The 27,799-nt window shown below is 37.3% G+C and overlaps 5 protein-coding genes across 5 annotated transcripts; 2 read left to right on the top strand and 3 right to left on the bottom strand.

Annotated features, from left to right (window-relative positions):
• Window positions 1–246: 246 nt before the first annotated feature.
• Window positions 247–4,740, bottom strand: LOC114531923. Its single transcript, XM_028553519.1, has 12 exons — window positions 4,577–4,740; window positions 2,662–3,102; window positions 2,286–2,336; window positions 2,070–2,132; window positions 1,941–1,991; window positions 1,769–1,819; window positions 1,597–1,647; window positions 1,425–1,475; window positions 1,253–1,303; window positions 1,082–1,132; window positions 949–975; window positions 247–766 (listed from the first exon to the last, which is right to left on the bottom strand). Exons 1-12 carry the CDS (start codon window positions 4,653–4,655, stop codon window positions 525–527), a joined length of 1,209 nt encoding a protein of 402 aa, XP_028409320.1. The 5' UTR covers window positions 4,656–4,740; the 3' UTR covers window positions 247–524.
• A 1,874-nt stretch (window positions 4,741–6,614) lies between these two features.
• LOC114531911 lies at window positions 6,615–8,448 on the top strand. Its single transcript, XM_028553510.1, has 3 exons — window positions 6,615–7,710; window positions 8,023–8,363; window positions 8,443–8,448. Exons 1-3 carry the CDS (start codon window positions 6,615–6,617, stop codon window positions 8,446–8,448), a joined length of 1,443 nt encoding a protein of 480 aa, XP_028409311.1.
• Window positions 8,449–13,703: 5,255 nt separating this feature from the next.
• Window positions 13,704–21,040, bottom strand: LOC114531924 (phytanoyl-CoA dioxygenase, peroxisomal-like). The gene is made up of 10 exons (XM_028553520.1): window positions 20,957–21,040; window positions 19,050–19,189; window positions 18,474–18,519; window positions 18,129–18,197; window positions 17,474–17,550; window positions 16,686–16,772; window positions 15,799–15,885; window positions 15,031–15,159; window positions 14,689–14,865; window positions 13,704–14,319 (listed from the first exon to the last, which is right to left on the bottom strand). The coding sequence occupies exons 2-10, from the start codon at window positions 19,167–19,169 to the stop codon at window positions 14,269–14,271; spliced, it is 843 nt and encodes a 280-aa protein (XP_028409321.1). The 5' UTR covers window positions 19,170–19,189; window positions 20,957–21,040; the 3' UTR covers window positions 13,704–14,268.
• Window positions 21,041–21,601: 561 nt separating this feature from the next.
• Window positions 21,602–23,253, top strand: LOC114531941 (ATP-dependent DNA helicase RecQ-like). Its single transcript, XM_028553539.1, has 2 exons — window positions 21,602–22,273; window positions 22,397–23,253. The coding sequence occupies exons 1-2, from the start codon at window positions 21,690–21,692 to the stop codon at window positions 23,238–23,240; spliced, it is 1,428 nt and encodes a 475-aa protein (XP_028409340.1). The 5' UTR covers window positions 21,602–21,689; the 3' UTR covers window positions 23,241–23,253.
• Window positions 23,254–24,632: 1,379 nt separating this feature from the next.
• LOC114531912 lies at window positions 24,633–27,279 on the bottom strand. Its single transcript, XM_028553511.1, has 4 exons — window positions 27,120–27,279; window positions 26,568–26,903; window positions 25,279–26,130; window positions 24,633–24,872 (listed from the first exon to the last, which is right to left on the bottom strand). The coding sequence occupies exons 2-4, from the start codon at window positions 26,778–26,780 to the stop codon at window positions 24,633–24,635; spliced, it is 1,305 nt and encodes a 434-aa protein (XP_028409312.1). The 5' UTR covers window positions 26,781–26,903; window positions 27,120–27,279.
• Window positions 27,280–27,799: the final 520 nt, after the last annotated feature.

Below are 27,799 nucleotides of genomic sequence, written 5' to 3' on the forward strand. Positions count from 1 at the left end.
ACCAAAGACATGCAGTAAAAAACAGACACAGTCTTGTAAAAATATGCTCTAGAAAACAAGCTGAAATCACTTGCTAAAGTATACTTGTTCTATCATTCTACTCATGTTTATGTATATTCAAACTTGTGCAAGATGAAGAGAATACGAAATTTCTTAAGTATAATCTCCTTTGTTTTTGAACTGCACAATAGAGTTTAGTCACTCTAGGAATCAAAAGTAGTGCTGTTAAAAATCTAATAAACAAAGTCCATAAAAAATAAGATATGTGAACGGTAAAGCTGTCTCAAAGTCAAACCATATAGTTCCCAATATATCCTGTCATGTCCCCTATAGATTTTGACATTTACCTTATAAATGCCACTGATATCCCTACTGATATCACAAACGATCACATCGACATTATTTTATAAACTATGCTGAATGTGAATACTGCTGAGAATAGTCAACTCCAAAAACTTAATAGTTACATATTTGCCACAACGATTTGCAATGTTCATCATTAAGAGGCTTGCAACGTTCGTCCATCAATCATTCCTGTAGAAATATGTCACACCAGGAGCTGGTTTAAAGTTTTCTGAGCCCAAACGTTCAATGAAATCAAAGAGCTCACAACTCAATGAGGAGGAAATGAAATTAAATGATCGACAATCTTTCTCATTGAAGCACTTCATGCCGCATTGTGCAACATGTTTAACATGAAATTCTTTAAAAACAAAACCCTCGAGCTTGTGATTCTCAACACGAGTTGTAGACATGCCAACGCAAGCTGAAGAGAAAATAACAGAACTTGCAGTGGCGGGAATCAGTGGCGGGAATCAGTGGCGGGAATCAGTGGCGGGAATCAGTAGCAGGAATCAGTGGCGCAAATCAGTGGCGTGAATGGGTAAACTATAGGGTAAACTTACTAAACTATGCCGTTAGTAAAATGGATCACAGATTAGTACATACCAGCCTGAGAAGATGATGCAACACTTGCTAAAAATAAAAAACAAATTTTTAAAATTTTAAAGGAACAATTGACTAAACAATATTGCGATTAACTGTTCCTGAAAAGGCAGAAAATATTTACAGATGTTCCTACCTTTACCATTTGAAGTTGTGCTGGTCAGAAGATGACTCAACGAAGAAGTTGCTACGAGAAAATTAAAGATATTTAGTTATTGTAAGAGATTTTTTAGTTGATTTATTGTTCATGAAAGAATTTAACTATACAATCACGAGATATAAAGAATATGTTTACACATGTTCTTACCTTTACCATATGAAACTGTGCTCGTTGCAAGATGACTCAAAGAGGAAGTTGCTACGAGGAAAATTGGAGATGTTTTGTTCTTATAAGAGATCTTATAGTTGATTTATTGTTCATGAAAGGATTAAACTATACAATCACGAGATATAAAGAATATATTTACACATGTTCTTACCTTTACCATGCGATGTTGTGCTCGTTGGAAGATGACTCAAAGAAGAAGTTGCTACGAGGAAAATTGAAGATGTTTAATTCTTATAAGAGGTCTTATAGTTGATTTATTGTTCATGAAAGGATTAAACTATACAATCACGAGATATAAAGAATATATTTACACATGTTCTTACCTTTACCATGCGATGTTGTGCTCGTTGGAAGATGACTCAAAGAAGAAGTTGCTACGAGGAAAATTTAAGATTTTTAGTTCTTATAAGAGATCTTATAGTTGATTTATTGTTCATGAAAGGATTAAACTGTACAATCACGAGATATAAAGAATATATTTACACATGTTCTTACCTTTACCATGCGATGTTGTGCTCGTTGGAAGATGACTCAAAGAAGAAGTTGCTACGAGGAAAATTTAAGATTTTTAGTTCTTATAAGAGATCTTATAGTTGATTTATTGTTCATGAAAGGATTAAACTGTACAATCACGAGATATAAAGAATATATTTACACATGTTCTTACCTTTACCATGTGAAGTTGTGCTCGTTGGAAGATGACTCAAAGAAGAAGTTGCTACGAGGAAAATTGAAGATGTTTAGTTCTTATAAAAAGTCGTTCGTGCATGGAATATATACATGCATGCATTCCTACCTGTATCGTGTTGAGATGTTTGTTTAGGATGTTGACTCGACGAACGAAGTGCTGCTAGAAAAACTAGAAAATTAAAAAAGTGAATTTCTGCCCCAAAAATGGACAGTGGATATATAGGGACAACTTAACGAATAAATGAGAGATCCCATTTATCATAAACGGATTTATCCCGCGAGATAAAATGATAAAGAATTACAGTAATCCACATATTTGCACCTTTAACGTTCGCAGATGTTTGTGTTCGAGGCGGACTCGTTGAAGGAGGTGCTGCAAGAGAAATCATGACTTTTGTTAATTTTAGATGTCAATTTGAGCTAAAAAAAACAAAAAAAGCTGTTGCTGGGAGAATAAAATGATTAAATAATATATAATGTGATATAAACATTATTATTCTTCATTAGACTTTATATAATCTTTCTTTGCAAAAGAAATAGCAGCATTTACATATACCAGAATGCAATGTGGCAATTTTTCGCGGGTGATTTTAAAAGACTTGAGATGATGATATCACCCGCGATTTCTTCTAATGACAAGGGGTGAAAATATTTCTTCGAGCGCATATCTGACGTATTCAAACTCATACGCAACTTACCGAACGTCTTTCTGCACCACACATCTTTTGCCCGGCTGTTCTCAACCCAAATCCATTGTGCATTTGATTTAATGTGTTTTATTTTGCCACCGTTACCTATATGCCATGGCGTTCTCGTATCATCATTTCTCCCATATCTAACGGCTGGTTTCCATGCATAATAGGAACTCCTAATATCACAAGAGAACCCGCAATCTTTCATATCAGCACATTCCCATGAATCATTCGTGACCACGTTATTGTTGAAGGAGGCGAGAATCCCACCAACATTGCCCGGGTCATTATGGGCTTTTATTAACACACTTCTCGTGTCACCTGGTAAAGTAAACTGTTGAGGTGTCTGCCAGTCGTTATTAACACTGCAGTTTTTACCAGTGTCGGTGATTAATCTCCCAGAGTTGTCAATAGTTATGTCGACTGACATGTCATCTATGGCGATACCTTCAAAAGAAAAAAGATTCGTAAAACTTACGTGGAAGCATCACGCATGACACGCATGAACATTTCGTCAAAGAAAACATCGTCTGCTGTCTGCGCTCTGTGCTAGAATTATGACACTTTACAGGTAACCCAGGAAACAAATTTAACTGTTTCACTTATTCGTAACTGACAAAAGGATACCTGGGGTTACAAAAAATAGCGTTTTTGCGGACTGGAAGAAAACTTAAAATGCTTTTGAAAATTGTTGTTCGCCAAATGTGCCCCTGTAAAAATAACATTCTATTCCATGATGCTTTGCAACACAAAATGAAAATGGCCGAAAGGTCGCTTTTCTCACCTTTGTCGTCTGCTGATGATGTTTCCGAAGAAAAAAAGATGTTTGGTTTAATGGTTGTGTAAAGGCTTCGTGTATATTCTTTTTTTATACGTAATGTAAGCAATGTAAATTTAAACGCAAGCGGTAAAGTGGACCGTATAGGAATTAATTGCAAGAAATTGTCTTAAATAGTCGATTTCATTGTTCTTCGGTGGGTTAGACAACAAATCTTCATTGCGCAAAAGATAGCTGTGTGTGCATGATGTTATATAGGATGAACTAAATAATAATAAAAAAATGTTATTTAAAAAGCATAAAAGCATTTGAGTTAAATGAAAAGGACTTTTTGCCGCATTTAAATTGATCGATCAGTCAAGCCATATTAATTGAATGATTTATACGTTTCACGTTTTTAAAAAAAATGTTTGGTTTTTCTAATTGTATTTATATACCGTTAAGGCGTTAACATCAAATTGAAAATTCAGAGAATAAGAGAAAAAGTTCGTCTCAGGCAGGATTAAAACTTGCAGCTACGTAGCCTTTAAGCAAACTTGTATACTCAGGACGAGGTTTATAGAACTCTGAGTTGAATGTAGAGCAAATGTTTGTGACGATCTTCGCACTCGACATGACAGAACACAGCGCGTGTCTTTGGAAACGATGCGTCATGTTAATACAAAAAAGTGGGATGTTTTTTAATCGCCATCAAGCCAGCACAACCATGCAATCTCGATGCAAAAGTTCTCCATTACCAGAAATTCAGGACATTAATTATCATAATGCCAGGATTTCGCAATCAAAGATGGCTGCCTTGTTATTATAGAATTATATAAGGCACGAGACAAAATTTGGGGAAACGGGCAGAAACTCAGTACTTTATGACATTTTTTTCATATTTTTATATTACCTTTAACAGATTCCCCAGTAATGTCATTTCAGCAACTAACCATTATATATACTTGCAATATAACCATGGCATACAACTAGTAAGAATGGCAAAATTCTACTGTTTTACAAAATTTCTCGTTTTTTTCTTTATATAGTCATGCAATCAAATTACCATGGGTTGCTGAAAAGTTATTGTGCCAAATCATTGCACGCCAGAAATAGAGGCATAATTCGTGAGAAAGAGAAATTGGGGCTAATGGCGCCACTTACCAGCATTTATGATTGTTGTTCGAAGGAGCCAAACCAAGGCAGATATTGCTATTGATCTTTTGTATTTTTGTTGCCACATTTTTTGCTCTTAACCAGATGAGACAAATATTTTTTCAACAAAAATACTTTAACGTTTCTTAGAAATTTAGGTCCAGCAAATTTTCAGCTTTCTACGGATAAAAGATCAGGTTTTAAACCAACTTCATTTAAACAGTATAATGAATTAAAATAACACACAATACAAAACTATATATGCATGTATGTTACAGCCGCGGGATTGCAAGAAATGTTTCACTTTTTGGCTCAATGCAGTTAGAAAACTAAACAATCTAATTTCAACTGATGAAATACAATCAAATTTTAAAAGCAAACTTAAATTTTTCGCGTGTGGTTTTCATATTAAGTAGCATCGTTACTTCTAGTGGAAGTGGAAGAAGGTCAGTCTTATTAGTAACTGTTGCTTAAGCATGCAGGCTTAGGAATATTATGGATGTATAGCTCCATGTGTTTTCTCGTAAGTTCATTGCAATAACAATTATTAAACTCATTGCAATCGCATAAAGGTTTCAGAAGACAGTCTACCTTCAAAGGAAAAAGATTATATAGAGACCTAGAGTGCATGTTGTAGGTCCCCGCGCAGCGCTGCCAGTTCCGCGTGCAGCAGTTACGTGAGCACTTTATGTAAATATAGTTTAGTTGTTTGTAAATACGTCACAAGGACACATTGTTGATTCGGCACAAAGACACGTTGTAATGTAATATAGCACTATTAATTAACGCTTGCATTGAATTTTGATACAACTTTTGAGTCAGATCGTAGAGGAAGCATGAACTCACGCTGTAAATAGAATCTTTAAATAAACGATAGAATACAGTCCCCTGAGTGGTTTTTTACGTGGACCAGTGTGCGCGGGATCGATTGGGGATTCTGCAAAACAGTGGTCCTTAGAACCGGATCTGTGAAAGGTGAACGAGGCTGCGGACAAAGAGCGAGTGATATTTGCGCTGCCGTCGTGTGTAAAAGATTTAGCGTGAAGTTGAACAACGAAAGGTATGGACGATCTGACGAGGAAAAGGCGGGTGAGAGGAGCTCATCGGTGAACAAAGACTGCCATTGTTGACGACGCCAGACGAAGGAAACCTAGACCAGAGCCGCATATCGACAGCCAGTACGGGAAAGATCGTCAGAGCAAAGCTTCCGAAACTAAAGCTTAAGAACTTCAACGGTAAAGTATGTGAGTGGCCCGAGTTTTGGGACGGGTTTTCAAGCTCGATAGACAACAATGACGCATTGTCTGACGTTGACAAGTTTGCATATTTGCGCGGATATTTGGAAGGACCAGCGAAGTCTACAATTGCCGGATTAGCGTTAACAGGGACAAACTACAACTGTGCAGTGGAATTGCTTAAGAAACGGTTCGAAAAGAAAAGCATAGTTCAACGAGCACACGTGAATGAACTCATACAACTGCCGGCAGTTTACAAAGAAAGGGACACGCAGAGACTACGGAAGTTGTTTGACAGCTGCGAAACGAATAACCGCGCCTTGAGAGCCCTGGGGGTGAACGAGAACTCGTATTCCGCTATTGTTGTTCCGACGATCATGGAGAAGCTGCCCGAGCAGTTTCGCTTGACTATTACGAGAGGGCAGAACTTCCTGGAGTGGTCAATGGAGGAAATGCTACAAGCCTTTGAGAAAGAGCTCGAACTACGTGAAGCGCACGATGCGGTGGGATCGAAGTCGGGTCGAGAGTACGAAAGAAACGATGGGAGTTCGGCGTCGGGTAGAAAATATGGTCAACAACATGGAACTGCATCCACGTTAATAGCGAGTGAAAGGAAGGAAACTGTGCTTTCTGCCTGAAGATCCACAAACACGAGAACTGTGAGGGAGTAAAGGATCCGAAGACACGAAAGAGTTTGGCTCGCAAATACGGTAGATGTTTGTTTGTTTGTCTAAGGGTCATAGAGCCAGTAGTTGTAAGGTCGAGACAAATGTAGTGTTTGTGATGGGGCTCATCATGTTGCACTGTGCGAAATGAGTCCTAAGAGCGAGGGTAAGCATGACGAAATACCCAAGCCTAATGACGAATGTAAAAACGTACCCAATAACACGAATGTGCATGTGACTACTCCTAATAGTAACTTGCATGCTGGAACTGGTAGCCTGGTTGCCTTGCAGACTGCACGTGGCGTTTTAAGGGGGGAAAGGGTGGTTAAGGTGCGGGTCCTCTTTGACGCGGGAAGTCATCGTTCCTTTGTTACTTCCAAAGCAGCTGGTCTCGCGAATCCCAGGGGTATAAGAAGGGAATTGTTAGGAATTAATACGTTCGGTCAAAAATGCGTAAAAGCCGAGCACAGGGAAGTGGTTGAATTAAAGCTTGAACCTCTTAACGGAAATAAGGTTATCACACTGGAAGCATTTGTAGTGCCGGAAATATGTAGCATAGGAAATAGCCATGTAGAGATAGCGCGGAGGGAGTATAAACATCTGGAAGGTATATGGTTTTCAGATGTTTCTAAGTCAGAAGATGAGTTAGAAGTAGATGTTCTGATAGGGGCAGACTACCTTTGGAGCTTTCAGACAGGGACAACCAAGAGAGGTAAATCAGGAGAACCTGTTGCTATAGAAACAGAATTAGGGTGGGTTTTATCAGGACCGCTGAGAGTACAAGACATTGAGAGAGCGGAGCCAGTCCAAGTGAATTTTGTAGCACAGAGATTGAGTAGTGAAGACAGTTTGGAGAGTAATGTGCAAAAATTATGGAGTTTTGAAGGGTTAGGCATTAGTGAGGAAGATAAGGTACATGAAGAGTTTTTAGATGAAATATCATTTACAGGAAGTAGATATTCAGTCAAACTGCCCTGGAAGGAGAGCCATAAGAAGTTGCCTGACAACTATGCAAATAGCTTAAGTAGAATGAAGGGTCAGCTGCGACGACTGAGGAAAGAGCCAGCATTGTTAGCAGAGTATGATTCTATCATCAGAGACCAGGTAGAGCGAGGGATAGTGGAGCCAGTATCTGCATTAGAGAAGGTTGAAAGGGTTCATTATTTACCACACCAGGCAGTTATTCGCAGGGAGGCAGTGACCACTAAACTCCGGATCGTCTATGACGCATCATCCAAGGAAGGTAAGTCTGGGACATCGCTTAACGACTGCCTACATGTTGGGCCTTCTCTCAATCCATTATTATACAGCATATTAATACGGTTCAGAGAAAATAGGATTGCTTTAGTTGGTGACATAGAAAAGGCATTTTTGAATGTTGAAGTAGATAAGGCGGATAGAGATTGTTTGAGATTTTTGTGGGTCAATGATATAGAAAGTGATAAGTTGGAGACAGTTGTTTATAGGTTTTGTAGAGTAGTTTTTGGAGTGAATGCATCACCATTTCTACTGAATGCAACCTTAAGGCATCATTTAACAAAGTATAACGAAATAGATGCTGCATTTGTAAGAAAGTTGCAGGAAAGTTTTTACGTTGACGACCTGGTCAGTGGTGAGAGTACGGTAGAGAAGACCTTTGAACTTTATGATAAGGCTAAGACAAGAATGGCACAAGGGGGTTTTAGATTAAGGAAGTGGTTGACCAACAGTGAGGTGTTAAGGAGTAAACTAGAGATTCACGAAAAAGATCAGGGTTCGTCAGAACAAAGCATCAATGATCAGGAAACATATGCTAGGTTATCTTTGGGAGCAGTAGGGGGTGAGTCAAAGGGCCATAAGGTTTTAGGGCAGGTGTGGGATAACCACAAGGACGAACTGAAATTTGAAATTTCCAAGGTGGGAGAAAAGGCAGAGACGTTATCGCCAACAAAGCGGAACCTCCTGAGCATTTTAGCCAGTTTGTTCGATCCTCTAGGGATAATAAGTCCATTGATAGTTAGTGCCAAGATCTTATTCCAGGAGGTTTGTAATAGTAAGACGGGTTGGGACGACAGCTTTAAGGAAGAGCCTTTAAGAAAGTGGGAAATCTGGTATAGGGATTTGATTGAGACCAAGGAAATCACTATTCCTCGATGCATATACCAACATCCAGCGGAAGAGGTTTTAGGGTGCACATTACATGGGTTTGGCGACGCTAGTAAGAAAGCATATTGTGCGGTAGTATATGTTGTTTATTATACAAATGTAGGAAGTTATGTCCGCATGTTAACATCAAAGGTAAGAGTAGCACCTCTTAAAACAACTAGCATTCCAAGGTTAGAGTTAATGTCTGCGAGGCTCTTAGCGCAGTTACTAAAGTCAGTGAAAGATTCATTAGAAAACCAGGTTAGTATAGATAATACGAAGTTGTGGCTTGATAGCATGACAGCACTCTACTGGATAATGAACAACGGTGAGTGGAAACAATTCGTCCGCCACAGAGTAAATGAAATCCTGAAATTAACAAACAAGGAGGATTGGGGACATTGTCCTGGGGTGGAAAATCCCGCGGATATAGGGTCTAGGGGTGTAGTTGCTTCACAATTGAAGGATAACAAGCTATGGTGGGTGGGGCCTGATTGGCTTATTAGGTCTAAGGAGGAGTGGCCGAAATTTGAGGCTGCTGCCAAAACAAGTACGGTCTTAGAAGAAGAACGAAAGTCTTCCGTAATGGTCGTAGCTAGTAGTAAAGAGTTAGCTAGTATAAGCAAAGTGATAAATCTGGAGGATTATGGGACAGCGGAACGACTTTTCAGAGTAACAGCATGGGTACTTAGGTTTGGGTTCAATGCACGAGCAAAGTCTAAGGGCATGGAAAAGCGCTGTGGAGAATTGACAGTAGAGGAGCTTGACGAGGCGGAAAATAGATGGATTAAACAGGCTCAGGCAGAGTTAAAGGAGGCTAAAAAGTACGCCCAGATTAGTAACAGTCTAGGCTTGATGGAAGAAGGAGGTATCATAAGATGTAAGGGTAGACTGCGTAACTCTGAGCTAGAGTACAACACGAAACACCCAATCATTATTCCCAAGGATAATAGATTAACTGAGCTGATTGTCAGAAAATGTCACAGTGAAGTGCACCATTGTGGGGTTAGGGCAACCTTGGGCAGGCTAAGGACGAAATATTGGGTCGTGAAGGGAAGGCAAATGGTAAAGCGAGTTATAGGTAAATGCGTCACCTGTAAGAAATTAGAAGGAAGGGCATATGGGGGGAGACAGATGGCAGATTTACCAGGCTTTCGAGTGAAGGAAGCTGCTCCTTTTTCTAATGTGGGAGTAGATTTTGCAGGTCCATTGTTTGTTAGGTGTTGCACCAAGGCATCCAAGAAGGCGTATATCGCATTATTTTCCTGTTGTGTGACTCGAGCAATACATTTAGAGCTAGTGCGTGATTTGTCTGCGGAGACATTTCTGTGTTGCATGAGAAGATTTGCAGCGAGGAGAGGAATGCCGAGCCTAATAGTGTCAGACAACGCCAAGACGTTTAAGGCAGCAGAGAGAGCAGTAAAGAAGTTGTTTAATCAACCTAAAGTAAAAGCAGAATTATTAACGAAGCGAGTAACTTGGAGGTTTAACTTAGAAAGATCGCCTTGGTGGGGAGGGTTTTTCGAGCGAATGGTTAGGAGTGTTAAACGATGCCTCAGGAAGGTTTTAGGCAATGCCAAATTAACAGTAAATGAACTTAACACAGTATTAGTAGAGATAGAAGGCACATTAAATTCCAGACCATTGACAGAAGAATATGAAGAGTTCGAAGGCGATGTATTAACGCCATCACACTTAATTTACGGAAGAGCAATTAATTTCATACCACGGAGAGAGGTAGTTAGAGAGGAAAGTAGTTGTGGAGAAAGATTCAAATATATTACATTGAAATTACAACATTTCTGGACCAGATGGCAAAGTGAGTATCTCATAGGGTTACGAGAGTTTCATAAAAGTGGTAATCTAAAGGCAAGAAGTTTGAAGGAGGGCGAAGTAGTTGTAGTTTATGGAGAAGGAGAGAAGCGAGGCAAGTGGAAACTAGGGAAGGTAGAACAGCTAATTTTAGGAAATGACAGCGAGGTTAGGGGAGCTAAGTTAAGAATAGCAGGAAAGGGTAAACCTGTTTACCTGAAAAGACCGGTGCAGAAACTTTACCCGTTGGAAATTCAAGCTCGACCGGGTGGGAACGGGACGGAAGGGAATTCCCCTTCAGGTGAGGCAGAGGGTTCCTTGCATGATCTGCATTAGCGTCCGAGACGAGCTGCTGCTGAGATTTCAAAAGCGAAGACAAGCCGGGGCGATGCTTGATTCATAGACGTGTATGAATCAAGGTGGGTGGGATGTTGTAGGTCCCCGCGCAGCGCCGCCAGTTCCGCGTGTAGCAGTTACGTAAGCACTTTATGTAAATATAGTTTAGTTGTTTGTAAATACGTCACAAGGACACATTGTTGATTCGGCACAAAGACACGTTGTAATGTAATATAGCACTATTAATTAACGCTTGCATTGAATTTTGATACAACTTTTGAGTCAGATCGTAGAGGAAGCATGAACTCACGCTGTAAATAGAATCTTTAAATAAACGATAGAATACAGTCCCCTGAGTGGTTTTTTACGTGGACCAGTGTGCGCGGGATCGATTGGGGATTCTGTTTTGTGGATTTTATTTTTAGCGCAGGCTATTTCGTGAAGTTTGAGGACATTGTTATACCAATGTTTCGCTTCTGATATAGAAAGTTTAAATGTAGGCTATACGACGTTCAACTTTTTTAATAAGATACTTTAATTTATAGTTTTTTATGATACAGAAAGTTCAAAAACGAAAATATTTTGCACCATGCGGTAGTTTATACATTTGGCCTTTACTAACAAAAAAACAAAGTCCAATAAAAGACTATAAACTACGGCCAAGCAAATTATTGTTTGTTCTCGCAAAAAACGTAAAAACTTAATAGCACAATTACTGATAAGAAATCTTACTCTTACTTTGCAAAACGTTAGCCGAATCTTGGCTTGTAATATATGTCGATATTAATATTCTTTTACCTTCAGTATAATAATCATAAGAGGTCTTTCTTCTTTTCCAAATTAAAGACAGGGTATAAGATAGCGTAACGTTCTTTACACAAAGCTTAGAGATAACTAACGCACGTCTGCATTGTAAAACCAATGTTAATTTAGAGCAATATGAATTATTAAGCCGGTTTTCGCGGTGGAAACGAAGCTATATATAGCTATAAAATTTGATTAGTTCCAATGCATGCATTGGCGATAGAAATCATCGTTAAAATCGTTCTGCATTGGAAACCTCAGTCTAAGACCCTGTTTACACTAGAACCAAAGTCTTCGGATTCATCACGAAAGCGGAATGTTTTAGTTCTGGATTCATGTTGCTGTTTACACATGCAGCAACGAATCCGATAGAAAATGTACTCGGTTTTAAGCCGTATCCGGAAACTTTTAATCCGTAAAAGTTTGTGGAAACTTCGTATCCAGAAACACATGAATCCGGAAAATTTTCTTGTGTAAACGCTTTGAATGACGAATCCGAAGAAATTCAATATGACGACCAAACAATTCTCCAAGAACAAGTAATGTGAGTGTAAACGGACAAATCCGCATACAGAGACAACTAAAGTGTAGTGTAAACACCTGACGAATCCGATACATGTGTGTAACAATGAATCCGGAAAATTTTACAAATCCGGAAACTTTCGTTCTAGTGTAAACGGGGTCTTAATCGTACTCGGCTTAAAATACAAATAGATTATCTATATATATCATGATACCTAAATTATCTCATAGATTATACAAATTACCAACTTAGCTAAACTCATCAAAGGAAATCGACCCACTTAACTCTTTTTGATTCATGTCCCTCACCCTTGCCTTGGACTTCGCACACAAACAATGAAGACAACTTAAAACTTTTATATCAATACTCCGGGTGTTTCGTAAAGTCTTGGAAATGAAAATTTATTTTAATATCTCGGTACTTTAGCCTTGAAGGAGCGTCCTTGCTAAAAGCCAAAACACATGCACCAGTAATTGAGTATTCTATTTCTTTTTCGAAACTAATTTATTATTAATTAAGTTAAACAAGCAGGAACAAGGAATCAGCAGATGTTTCGGACAAACGCCGTCCAAGATAAACTATAAACAATAAAATATATGAACTAAGAGGATCGCATAGAAAAGCAATTTTCCTTAAAAGTAACAAGTTTCTTGTCCAATTATTCTTGGGTAACACCATTGTCAGACAATTATTTCTTGTCGCTTCTGCATTTCACGAAAAATGTGTCCGGTTTTTCCTCGTATGGACGAGGCTTTATGATGCAGAACTTTGCTTGGTCAAAGTTTACTGGATGTACACACATTTGATAAAATTCAAACGTTAAAGCAAATTAGACAGGAAAGAGTTAATATACCGCAGAGTAAATCCAAGGTCTTGTTTTGTAACAACATGCAGGATTGCGAAATTGACCTTTAATTAGGTGAAGACCGCTATATTGGACTGAAAATTTAAGTGGAGGCTATTAGGATTGAAAATTTTTCGAAGAGAAATGACAAGTCGACACGAAAAGTTGGATAATCCATTTATCCGCGTGGTAAACTTGCTAAATATTGACACGCAACACAAGTCAACATATGCACAGAACAATATAAGTTTGAAAATCCAATACATGGCGGAGTAATATGTATGAACTATCAGAAATATTGTTCAATGAAATAATTGAAATTTGAGATACAACTGTGACGTCCTGTTCTTAACTTCTAGAGTAATTGAACAACAAAGATATTAAACAATGATTATACCCAGCCCAAATTGTCGTGCGAAATAATTTGCCAACGTTGTTGGAAGCGGGTTCGCTTCTCAAAGCACCTGCTCTGTACTCCGCCATTGTTGTCATTGGCGAGCGAGTACTTGCCGTCTTGTCGTCTGAATTCACAAAACCTCTTCCTTTCAGGTTCTACTCGATGTATTCCCAGCGTAAGATAAGATGTCTTACGCGAGGATTTATTTCACTAAGAAGAACATTGTTTAATAAAGACGTGAAATATTTTCAATCATAGTACGAAACAAACTTCATATTAAGTAAGTATGCAAGCGAAGTAAACTAGAATCACACTTGGCAAAGGTTGGCAGATTCTTTGAATAAAAAAGCCAAACACCTCATATTATATCTTTTGTATTTTTCTTTTAGCCTTTTGTTTCATGATGACATTAACATTGATATAACCCTCATTAATTCTGCTAATCGACCAATCCTGCACTATTCCTATAAATCGAAACACCATAGTCTTTTTAAAACATATTGTATTTCATTACCAAATGACCAAAGACATGCAGTCAAAGACAGACGTAGTCTTGTAAAAACATGCTCTAGAAAACAAGCTGAAATCACTTGCTAAAGTATACTTATTCAATCACTCTACTCATGTTTATGTATTCAAACTTGTGCAAGATGAAGACAATACAAAATGTCCTAAGTATAATCTCCTTTGTTTTAAAACTGCACAAAAGAGTTTAGTTCCCTGTAGGAATCACAAGTCGTACTGTTAAAAATCTAATAAACAAAGTTCATAAGATATATGAACGGTAAAGCTGTCTCAAAGTTAATATAGTTCTTAATATTTCCTGTCATGTCCCCTATGGACTTTGACATTTACCTGTTAAATACCACTTTTATCCCTACTGATACATCACAATCATTCGGAACAGATAAATAAGTGATGTAACCCTATGAATTAAAATTGAAAACGTTTTGCGAATTCATCATTCTCTCCTAAAAATGACCACATCGTCACGTTTCGTCTCGTCAATTCCCTATAAAAAAGGAAATCCGTTTGTACAGATTACGACCATCACCGATATGAAATTTGGGTTCGAGAAATTGCAGGAAACATTTCATTCAAACCGGTTAAAATCAAGAGTCAACTTAATATCAAATTTCAACCAAATTTAATAAATATAGATTACTTCATGGACGTGTACGATTTTTATGCACGAGTTGTGAAGAATCGCAAAACGAACCAGTGAGTAAGTGCCATTTTGATTAAAATGGCAACAAATTGCCGCCAAAATGACATACGACAATTTTTCAGGTGTGAAGTATATCGTTGTTTTTTTGACATTCCCCGATCTAAATGGCCACCCCACTTTTTTCAAATTGCATGTCCAGCGCAATTTACGTACCTCTTTTCCATGCGCAAAGTTCCGTTCCCTCTCCCATTGTATCATAGTGCGAGGCCTGTAGTTTGTAATGTAAGCCCGTCTGTAATTATCTGTGCTATTCCCTCGACTGTAGTGAAGGGTTCGACCACCATGTAAAGTACATGAACCGCGCTTGAGTAACAGTGGTACACCTTCGTCCTGGGGTAAAAATATATACTTCATTAAGCAAGCGACTTCCAGACGCTGTTCTTACGTTCGCTTGATTTTCGCTTTTCTAGTGCCACGCATTTGCGGATCTTTTTGGCCAGGGCGACGTTCTTAGAATGCTAATTGAAAGCTTTGAATTTCAACTGAATAACTCACCTCAGAACAAGCGCACTCCAGCGTATGCGTACCTTTTCCAGCAGGATGGTGCTCTCGCAATGGCATCTTGTGGGAACCAGGTACAAACCACATACAACCATTGTTTAATGTGGTATCGTCAAGAGCAACCTTAATGGAATCTATAGCTATAACTAACTGTATGGTGGACCGTCAAATCAACTAGGATGGGATCCAGGTGAAGCAAGTAGAAACTATAAATTTTTAAAGAATTATTTCAATCAATATTCAATAAATCTGATTAGACGTGATTTCGCCACTAGTGGAACCAATTCAAATACTTAGAAAAATGCCTGATATCTCATGAGCAAAACATTCCTGTGTGAAATTTGGGGTATCTGGGACTAGAGCCCGACCCTTTTTTAGGCGATGGAATTGGAAAAGGTGCAATAGAATAAGCCTCCCATGCACTCGCAACTTCCGGAGGTACATGGTGCATCCTCTGTTAATGCAGAAATCGCACTCCTCTTAGCTAATGAAATTGCAGCATTTGCCAAAGATTACAGAAGATATAATATTAACTTAGTAATCGTGAGAAATAATATCCGGCAATATCTGGTCAGTTTCTTAGATAATGTGACGAGGAACTATTTCAGTTTTTTTTCCTATAGAAGCCGCAATGCAAATTCGCTTATTTGGAGAGTCCATGGCAGCGAAGAATACATTCAGGGTGTCCAGTGAAGGAGGTATCTCCATATTTATACGCATGCAGCAACTTTGCCAACTTAACCAAAAATAAATACGACTTACCCAACAAGTTGTCACCCTTTTATCAGGCATATCAGGCCAGTAAGATTCATCCTGGTGCCAAGGTGTAATAGTATTTGTATTTGGACCCTGCATGGAAAGGTTTTAAGGAAAGGAAATCCTACCTGATCGATTTGCCATTTTTTAAAATTATCTGGGCAAGGAAATGCCAATAATTAAATTATCGGATTAAAGGGCATGCTAAAGCTAGTTAAAGTTCGAGGTTGAGGTACGAAATGTTGGATACCGGAGAGAGTATAACTATATCGCTATACAATCTATTATAGCCTTATAATGTAAAATCTATCAAAATGATAGTTTTGAAGTACTATAATTGTTTCTTTAGTTTAACATAGCTTTAAGGCGGATTTCCACTTACAGCGAAATCGTTCGGTAGCGAAATATTTGCATATTTTCTTTTGAATTGAGAACAGTCAAGTCGAACTAATTTATTTATACTGTTAAAATTCAAAAGAAAATATGCAAATATTTCGCTAGCGAACGATTTCGCTGTAAGTGGAAATCCGCCTTTATATTGTTGTTTTTAAACAAATTAAAGTAGAATAAATTAATACTAATTACTTCTAGTTGCAGTAATTTGCCGTAATACCCTGAATGTTTTGTGAGTTGTTTCATTGTTTATAGCATTGTATATATAGTAAAAAATTAAATAATAAAATGTATATATCACTGTAAAAACACTAATTTAAAATTGATTATAATTATTTTACTGGTTAAAATAACTTGATTAAAACCTTGGTTTTTACCAAATAGAATTGATCAAAAAGAGATAAATCTGAGACAACCAAATTCAAATTAGCTGTTCAAACAACCTGTTTTTACAAAGTATATATGTATTATTCCACATATCTTAAAATATTATAAAATACCTTTGCAATCAGCATATCAAAATCAAAATCAGCATCTGGACCAACTATTATGTTGTTTATTGCTTGCACTCTTTGATGAAGTGGGCCCTAAATGAAATTCAAAAGTGTCAACAATATCGAATGAAACATTTATACAGATGCAAATCAGAGTTTTTTTTACAATATATGGCAGGCACTGCTTCACATACACTGTGAACGGAACAGTCGGAACGATAGCGAGAGTTTCGTGAAGGAAAATAGAGTGACAAGCATTCAATTTCACTAATGATGCATTGCCTGTAAAGGTAAGGTATTCCTTTGCATAAATTTGTAAATGCTATAATAATATCCAAAACTCTATAATAATAACCAAAATGCTATAATAATATCCATTTGACTGATTTAATTGCTAAAAATGTCATCTGTTCTGATTTGTTCAAAATTTTCATCGACAGTAATTTGTAGTGAAATTTAACGTAATCTAGATATGTGAGTAGTACACATCACCGTAAATTTCGTGTTACTAAATATTTTTGAAAGTGCATGATGATTTAAAATGATAAAGTTCACGAAACGTAGGCCGTCTTTGACCGAATCCTTTATTTGCTCTGTCATTATTTATTTCTGATATATCTTTTTGAATTTTAGATTTCTCGTTTCTTGAAATTTCACTTTTCGAGGGCGTGCAAGGGCCTTAAATAAGCATGCTTCTTTAACTTTTAATTATGGACAAATTTTCAATTCCATTTGTATCATGAAGTTATGCATGCATGCAAGCATGCATGTGTATGTCTAGTTTCGTAACTTACCTGCATCAACGACGGGAAGTAAAGGCTTGGCCACATGATTTGACAGACATTTTCCTCATTTGCATTTTTTTGGGGCTCTATTAAAAATATTGCACCGTGATTGTATAAGAGCAGCCAAATTTGGAATCCTTTTTCATAAGATTGAACATGCAGTTTCACCATTCGTTCTTCTAGTTTCTTAACATTGCTATCTGTTGTAAGCTAGCGAATTCTAGATCTGCTATTGTAATTGAAATAAAGCCCTTCAGATATTTAAATCCCATAAATGATAGTAATTATACATACATTTCAAAATAAGTTCACCATAAGTTTTCCAAGGATATTTTTGTTAAATCATAACCACAAGAATCAACGTCACAAAATGTTTGACAAATTTGGTTAAAAATCAATTCCAACATTTTTTTACCCTTTTATTATACCTTTTATGATCATAACTTTTTGAGACGCCCTGCATGTATATGGTTTACTACCATCTATGATCCCTACTTTCATCCGCGTCATATTTATTATACTATTGACACACACAAGCAGATCGACGCTCTGTTGAAGCAAGAGTCGTCAAAACGTGTTTATTATTAGCCTTAAACTGCATGGTATAGGTAATAATTCATGAGTATAACTGCATTAGCTTTAGTGTAGTAATTGATCTCCTCACCATGACCACCAAGATCCTGACGATGCGCCCTTGTATTTATTTCTCCTTTCAACATCTTCATGTAGATATCTGTGGGAAAACTGATTTATAGCATTTGCTCGAAAATTAGGACAAATAACCTCGTTCCCATTTGTCGATCTCCAGGGGCCAGTTGTATAAAAGACTAGTTAACTTTTAACTAATCAGAGACTCTGGATCAGAGTTGTGTATTTCTGAGTTAACTAGGTTTCAACGATGCAAAGTGTAGGTACTACATTGTTTTAGACAACCGCTCCCAGGTAACATTGGAAATTTGATCCATATTACTTATTCCCCATACGTTATTCCTATAAAACATGTCTATACCTTTGTAAATCTCAACATACTCCTCGTTGATTAAGCCATGAACGACCTATACACAAGAAGCATGTATACATAAACACACAGTGTCTTAATCTTACCCTGAGGTAAGATGTGCGCTAGACTATTAAAAACATTTAGCAAATCTAAGTCTAAAGGCCTATTTAGACTACACGAAAAGTTGTATGCAATTATCATTCTGACGAATGCAAAAGAGCGCCTATATGCCACAATCTTCATTCAATTTTGTTCAGGTTAGAATTTAAAGTGTCACATTTGTACGTGTGTCCATTATACGTTCACATACGTCAGGGTACGAATCGTATATACGACAAATCGCATAAACGCCATAGTGTAAATGGGCCTTAAGTAGTTGTTCTCCGGCATTTTCGAACCCATTCTCTATTGTTTTATATAAGTATCTACGACCACAAGAGGACTTGACATCAAATGAATATATTGTTAAACTCAGAATTACTGACCTGCAAACTTTTTACCATAGTAGCATGGGGAATACGGATTTCAGGTTTAGTCTCACAGTTTTCATTCGTGAAAACCATCTTTTTATTCTACGATACTCACTAAGAATCCATTGCTATCAAAATCTTTCTTCCATTCATGAACAGGTTGAGTTTTCAGCCAGTCGTCCAACGATTCATGCTCTGGCCAATCTACCTGGGTGGATTCTGGGCTTGAATTCATCTTTATGGCTAAACTCTCATCTAAATATTAACAATAGACGAACATCTGGCTTTAAATGGCTAAAGAAAATAGCTACTGTAACGAAATCAAGGTTTGGGTATAAATACGGCTGAACCAAACTGCAAGGAAAGATAAAATATAACTAGCTAAATAAAAATGAAAAGGGAAAATATTATATACTTCACTATATATATTTTTCAATGGGAGAAGGGGGGAAGTGGTCCATAATTAAACGAAATACGTGACAAAATAGTTGTAAAAATGAAAAAAATGTGTTTAACATGCGTAAAGTCTCAATGGTCGAATTCGTCATTTTCCTGCAGACTCGACCATGGTCGAATATTCGAATTCGTCATTTTCCGGCGAACTCGACCATGGTCGAATTCGTCATTTTCCTGCAGACTCGACCATGGTCGAATTCGTCATTTTCCGGCGGACTCGACCATGGTCGAATTCGTCATTTTCCGGCCGACTCGACCATGGTCGAATATTCGAATTCGTCATTTTCCGGCGAACTCGACCATGGTCGAATTCGTCATTTTCCGGCGAACTCAACCATGGTCGAATTCGTCATTTTCCGGCGGACTCGACCATGGTCGAATACATCATTTTCCGACAGACTCGACCATGGTCGAATTCGTCATTTTCCGGCGAACTTGACCATCAATCATGTGCAAAAATTATTGCGACACGGTCATTACACCTAGTATCTACCCCCCTCTCCCGCCAAAACAATGTTGTTTCTATGATACCAAGCCATTTGATTTGCCGAAAATATCACTCTCAACATTGTCAATGGGGGAAGGGGGGCCGGAAATAGTCAATAGTTAAACGAAATACGTGACAAAATAGTTGTCAAAATGAAAAAAAATGAGTTTAAAATACGTCTCATAATTTTTGCACATGATTGTAGACCCAACACACCGTGACTATTTTTGTGAACACGATAACAAATTAGGTCTTAATGGTAGAAGGACGGAATTAATTTTTAATAAGTTTTATTAACTTTAATTACTCTTATTAACTTTTCCAGTATTAAACGTTTTACAGGCTATAAATATAAAACTTCTACGATCTATCGAAAATAAACAATCGCTATTTTTTAGACTTAGCAGATAGCTATTTTTTAGACTTTGACGTATGAAGTTAAGCTTTTTTACTTTTTGAGTTCTCGTGCACGAAATTAATGGGAATGAGAATTTCAGCTTCCTAAAAAAAGCGATGAAAAAGGTGCATGACGTGTACATTTTGGGAAAATTTGAGCTGGGACACAAAAATAATCTCTGATTACACTTCTGATAATACGTATTCTGTGTGACTAGGTCGAGTATACCATAAACCGTCATCACCGACCCTGCACCATATATTTAGGGTCTATAGTATACCGTTAATCGGTATATACGACCTTGATAAGCTCGGTCGAGTGTACTATAAATCGGTATATACGACCTTGAATAGCCCGGTCGGTATTGCATTATTAGCATAAACCAACATCATCGATCCTGCATCAATTCCATCAAATACATTCTTAAAGGCCGAGTAGACCATAAATAAACCTTGAATTTTTTTGGCTCGTCTCAGCAGAGCAATGTCTTCCTCTGCTGTCGGTGATAAATGATACCAGAACCAGGCTTAGCCTTATTTCGTAATTTATTTTAATGACAGCACCACAATAATTCCCTGCAAGACGTTGCGTGTTCGTCTAGTCTACAAGCGCCTACATAAATCCTACATATCATGGTAAATTTAACACGAATCTTATATGGTGAGTATATAAATGAACTTACCTGTCTTATATGCGCGCAATATTCTATGTGTTTATTTCATATTTCATGAGATGTAGACTGAAGTGAATACTCTCCTAGCCCAGACTTCCGGTTTTGCAAATTGCAACATATACAAATCGATTGTACTTCATGTAATACATGAGCATTAGTATATAAACCAACTCAATCCATCGGAAACTGGCTTTGTATATCACTAAATAAATATGCGGGCTATATGCCCATGGTTTCTTTCTTTTACATCTACCAACCGTGGCCAATTAATAAGCTTCCAGATCCCCAATTTCAAGAGTTTATACATCAAACGAACCTCAAGAAGAGTCTTTCTGAAAGTAACCATGTATTTAAATGGTTATATGGTTTCATTTTCTATCAGGGTATAAACCAAACTCATTCAGAGCCGTTCGCTGATAGGGAAACCCATCCGTTCTGGGCATCCTAAAGTGCTATGTCTATACTACATCCAGTGTATTATTTAGATCAGTGTAGGCTATTAACGTTTCTCGTGTTAGCTATGCCATGCTGAAAAATAGGTACGCTAAGCGTACGTGTATCTGCTCACAACAATCTAGTTTGGACAGCAAATGGACCATCAACCTCGTACCCAGGGTCTTTTCTCTGTGCTCACTCTGGGGGGAACACCCGCTGAGAAAAGACCCTGGTATTGTTTGGTCACGTGTCTCCAATTATAATTTCATCCTTGGGGGGGGTTAGTTAATGTATATGTATTGTCGCCATGTTTTCAAACTCTAAATGCGGGCTTTTCCTTTCGTGTTTGCAATTTGCAATACAAAATAGTTTGTATAGCGAATTCATGTTAAAGCCAAAACAGGTGATTTGCTTAGAAAAGGTATTTTTTAATTCGGATGTTCTTGCGGTTTTACCAACTGGATACGGTAAATCATTGATTTTTTACTTGCTTCCTGCTCTGTTATTTGCGGCTAAGAACGGTGTTGCCAAATACACTGAACACATTGATTCTATAATCGTCGTCGTGTCGCCTTTAAATGCTCTGATGAAAGACCAGATTTCACGATTAAATGCGGGTATAATTCGTGCATCAGTCCTCGACGTTAGGAACGTAGCAGCAGAAGACTCTGAGGATGCGGAAGACAAAGATGATGGCATTAGATCTGATGTTGTTTGTGACTTTCCTCTTAATGACAAAATAAAACTTGAAGAAGGATATTATAATATTGTATTTGCACACCCTGAGTCGCTTGTTTCCTGTTTATATGGACGAAGATTGATGCGATGCATTGTGTATCAAAAGAACGTTTGTGCTATTGTTGTTGATGAGTCCCATTGCATTTTAGAATGGTAAGTGTTTTATTACATAAAATACATTGTATATTACACAACTTTTCCTCCTATAAAACAAGTCTTGCAATTTCAAGTGTATAGTAATATTTATCATTTCAATGTGTTTTATATTTATATCAGGGGTAAAGATTTCAGAGTGGATTATGGAAATCTGGGTGCCTTGTGTGCCACATTTTCAAATGTACCTGTCATAGCCATGACTGCAACAGCAAACCGATATGATAGGGATTGTATCAAAAAATCCCTGGGCTTAAAATCATGTGTGGAAATCATTGGCAATCCTGATCGCATGAACATAACATACAAAAAGCATTTCAGAACTGGACCAGATATTGATTCTCTCACAGAAATCCTTACTCCTATAGCTGAAGGTTTGAAAAAACAGCAGATGTGCTATCCTTTGACAATAATCTACATCCCCTTGAAGTGGTGCGGGTTTGCATATAAACTGTTTGAATTTGTTCTGGGATGTGATCAATATTATCCCAAGGGAGGCAGACCAATTCCTGAAAACAGATTATTTGCACAGTTTCATTCGCCTCAAACTAAGGAGATGAAGGATGAAGTCTTGAAGCAGTTGACATGTGCTACAGGAAGCACAATCAGGGTTGTATTTGCAACAGTAGCCTTGGGGATGGGTGTTGATATCAAAGGCATCAGAAGTGTTGTGCATATCACTCCACCATACACAATACAAGCGTATGTTCAGGAAACTGGAAGAGCTGGGAGAGATGGAAACCATGCAACTGCAGTCCTATATTACAATAATCGGGATGTTGCAAAAAACAAACCGGGGATGCAAGAAGATATTCGAGTTTATTGTCAAAACAGAGGCACATGTCTCAGATATATGTTGCTGAAATCAATGGACACAGATGAAAGGTACATTAAACCACTTTCTCCCAAACACTTCTGTTGTAGTGTTTGTGGTGAAGAATGTGATTGTGCTAGTTGCACTTCATAGATCCTATTTAAGAACAAATATAAAAAACATATGTAGTGCTGTGAAACATAATGTACATATTGATTAAGAAAGGAACATCTTGACTAAACTACATACAGTTTACCAATGCATTAAAAAGAACAAAACAAGAGACTCTCCAAAGATGGTTAACATTTTTATATGGTTTTTTTACTAACTTACAGTTGCCTGATGATGACTGAAACCTAGTTGAAACATTGAATAAAATTGTTAACCAATTTTGCAGTGTCTATTGCATTGTTTTTTTAATTACCCAATGGCAACTTTATTTTCACCAATACATGTAGTTTATATTGCTAATACTGTAGAAATTATTAATAGTAATTAATAGTAATTATACAATTATTATTATTCTAGTGTACAAAAAAACTATTATATTTTTGTTAACATAAAAACATGGGTTCTATATACAATACTATACTCTATATACAATACTATACAATATATACAATATTTAAATATATATATATATATATATATAATATATATATATATATATATAAAATATATAAATAAAGTGTTCTGAGTTCTACCTTTTAAGAGTTCTGATTTTCTTCTGGTTCATCAGTTTCTTCTCTGTCAGAATCTAAGTCACTAACAACAGGAAAATGTAATGCAATGTTCTTTTGATGTCTTTTCAACCATTCAGAAAACTTTTCTTCATCAAAAGCACAAAGTGGGTTTGATGAAATTCCAGCAAATGTTGTATGTGATCTTCCTTGAACATACGAAAATGGCTTCAATTTGCGCAAATCAGCAAGAACTTTTTTTTCATCTTCCAATGAGGACTTGTGCGAGTGAGCTGATGATTTTTGTTTAATGGAAGCTTGGTTTTCAAAAACATCTACAATCTTACGGATTCCTCCAGCTGCCTTGCTCATCCTTTCGATGGCCTTCTCTGTCTTGTTTGCTCCCATCAAACTAATTAGCCCCTTCATGTCCCTGTTCCGGTTCTCTTGCAACAGGTCTATTTCAATGTTTTTACCACCACCTCCTTCCAGTTGACTAGTGCAGCCCATTTACACAGATGTGACTCAGCAGGTGAGAGTAAAACTTCATTCTGGATGGTGGTAACTAGCATTTCAATTGCATATACATTAAATCCAGAAACAGATGAGAAGTAATACAACATCTGTTTCTGGATTAATGCCAAATGTTCTCCATTCCCATATGCCACTGCATCTTTGCAATCAAATAGAACCATGAAGGATCGAAGAAGATTGACAGAATAATTAAAAATGCCATCTGATGAGTTGTTGTCTGAGATATTTTCCTCTAAACTGTCAACATCGCTGCATGAAGTGTCTTGGAAAACATACTCATCCAAGAACTTGTCTAAGACAGTCATTAGGTGGGTTTTTTTTTCTTCTTCACTCAAATCTCTTGATCAGGCAATGGATTATTTTCCTTTGGAGAATCGTTTACATTTTCCATCTTGAAGAACTCTAGCAATGCTTCAACAAGATAGCAATTGCCAACACTCATGAACAGCTGCTCACAGTCTTCATAATGTTTTATATCGACTGTAACATTTCTCCTGTTGAGTACCTCTCGGAAGTATCTAATGGTACCTGCTTCTCTTCCAGAGTTCTTGTAGAGTCTTTTGAAGACAGACTACAAATATAATGCAAGTTTTATTTAACTTTATGTTCTATGTAGTATTAGGGCAAGATGCAAGATATCAATGTAATAGTATTGTAACAGGTAGTAGGTGTGGTAACAAGATCCAATATTGGACCCTATTTTTTTGAAAAATTCGTCATAAATCAATCATAAGACATGATGTCTTCATGCAACCAGAAAAATCAAATCTAGCTTTAGTTAATTCTTCCTGAAAAACCTGAGATTGCTTTTTTCGAGGTTTTTATATGTTAGGTTGAAACAAAACAAATAAATTTGTTCAAAATGTATTTTAAAACCTTTCAGGATTATAAACAACTGCTGGTAGTGTCAATGATATAAAAGAGTAACATAACACAATTTTGTAACAGGAAAATCATATCCATGACCAGGAATTTACCTTTAAGAAACTTCTTTTAGCATGCCATCCAACAATGCGATACGGGTACAAATGATCCAGTCGTTGTTTGGGTGTATGGCATCCAGAGCGAAGATCTCGTGCTCCAGCAAACCTTACTCGGGTCAACTCATCACCAAAACAGGGAATTTTCACACCTTCTAAAGGATCAGTTTGGGAACCAACTGGTGGGATATGTGATCGTGGTTGATCTGGGCGTGTGGGCACCTGAACAATAGGATGGGAAGCTGTAGATGGAGATTGATCAAAGTTGTATATGCCACTAGCTTTGCACACATCCTCTGTCCATTGCTCCAATTGATCCAAAACATCCACACAGTCACTGTACTTTTTTTCATCCTTCATGAGAACTGGAAGGGTCATAATTTCGGATTTCAAAGCTGTCTTCTCAGAATTTTCATGAAGTACAAGATCCTCTGGAATGTAGGACTTTAAACCAAATAGTTCAGTGAACTTTTGAACCAGGATTCTCGCAATGAATACTTTATACCGATTCCGAATTGTTGTCATTTCTGCATCTGACAATGAAACAATTTCACGAAAATTGCAAGTTGCGATATCTTTCTGTGGACCATTGTCAGGTAAGTGGTCACTTGGCACTCTGTTGAACACCATGCTAGTTGCACATGCATGCACACTCTTGTTTTGATGGTCTGCTCTCATGTCATGCACTTTCTCTTCCCAATCTATGTTATCAACCACATAGACAAATTTCATCCCAGATTTGACCAACTCGACAGCACGATCCAAAAAATGTTTCCCAATATCGTCAAGCACAACATATTTGTTAGAAAAACTCAAACAGAGCCCATATTTGTTGAATCGATCAATCAACTAAAAGTAAGTAGATTAACATGTATAAATATGTATCCCTGATGGCACGAATCGTAATAAATATTTTCACTACCTGGTAATTAAAAAAATTTCAGCTAAAATTCAAATGCATTTTTTCAAAGTTTCAGAGGATAAACATCAAAATAATACAAGGTTTACCAATATAAGTATGATAGTTGTAGCTTGATTAACACAACAGTAATAACAAATAGCATTCATAATAATCACTTCTATTGTGAACATAAGCTGAATAAAAGGAATGCATTATGCATGACAATTTGTCTATGATTGGGTTTTAATAGTAACAGCACAGTTAGAAATTCAAAGATCTAAATAATCAAACCTACAAAAAGTTAAAAACCTTGCGGTATTGACTATTGTGCTAACTATTAATCAAACAAACTTCAAATTATAAATATGGATTTAAAAGAACATACATTTTTAGTTGCTTTCCCTTCTGTCAGAAGAATGGTGTTGATTCTTTGAATGCGGCTCAAGTGATGACATCTCACAAACATGATAATGCCGTAAATTAGGGAAATTGGCGGTAGTTTATTTCCTGCATCCAAAATAGAACAATCGAGCAAACTTGACAATATTTTTGCAACATTAGGACACCTCGTCGAGAGCTCATTTACCACTTCTGTCATCCAGTTTGACTGACTTAATCCTGCGTATGTTCCATTCCTTAGCACGGATGGCTCGTCTTTACGGGCAATATTAATCAGTTCTCTGTTCGCCTCGTTTAATATTTCATCCAACGCAGTTATATTCTATAACAAATCAAACGCGGTATTTTACTAAATAGCGACACGTTCAAACATACAATATTTTTTTTTCGCGGCATTTGTAGTAATATAACACAAGATTTCAAAGCTATATCAATGTTTTCTTTATATTTTATATGAATTATTAATAAGACGCAATATGTAAATTTGAGAGGCAGCTTTATGTAAATATACACGACCAACTTTAACAACATGTAATACCTCTTTATCAGAAGATGGAACTTGTACCCCAAAATTGAGCGAAGTTCTTGCTGAAGGCCCAGATGTGTGCAAACGAGTTCTTGGTGGTTGGGATGCCGACGGTGAGGCTTCTAGGCACCGTTTCACTCTTGTTTCACAAGGTTGTTGCTGGCGAAATTCGTTCTGTGTTTTTCTTACAACTTCTCGAAATTCTTTAATGTGTTTTAGTCTGCGCTCGCATGGTCGACACAACAGATGAGGCAAACTTGGATCTCGCAACAACGGATGGCCGCACAATTGCTCTACAGTCCTCAATAATTCTTCGTTTAGTGTACTAAATAAATTTTTGCGATGATTCGCGTCACCAATAGATCGACAAAGTCTACAGGACAACGGGTCAATCGAAGAATTGCTCGATAAATTTTTTTCGGTGTTTCCTTCGAAGCCATCGGGATAAAAGACTTTTTGGCTTTTGTCACCCGAAACATGTGCTTCTGCTTATGAAATTTGATATGAAACTTGATATGTTGCCGCGATGCACAGCTTAATAATGCAAATATAACAGAGTTCATATCTCCGTATTATTCAACTCGCATTATACTCGCAGTTCGAAACTTCGAACAAAAGTTCGCTCAAATCATAATAATACTCAGCCACCCGCCCCTTGTAAAATTTTTTTGTAACCTCCCAGAATCTGGGAG

This window comes from Dendronephthya gigantea, unplaced genomic scaffold (genome assembly GCF_004324835.1).
Source record: "Dendronephthya gigantea isolate DGI-Jeju-01 unplaced genomic scaffold, DenGig_1.0 000076F, whole genome shotgun sequence".
In the NCBI taxonomy this organism is placed as follows: Eukaryota; Metazoa; Cnidaria; class Anthozoa; order Malacalcyonacea; family Nephtheidae; genus Dendronephthya; species Dendronephthya gigantea.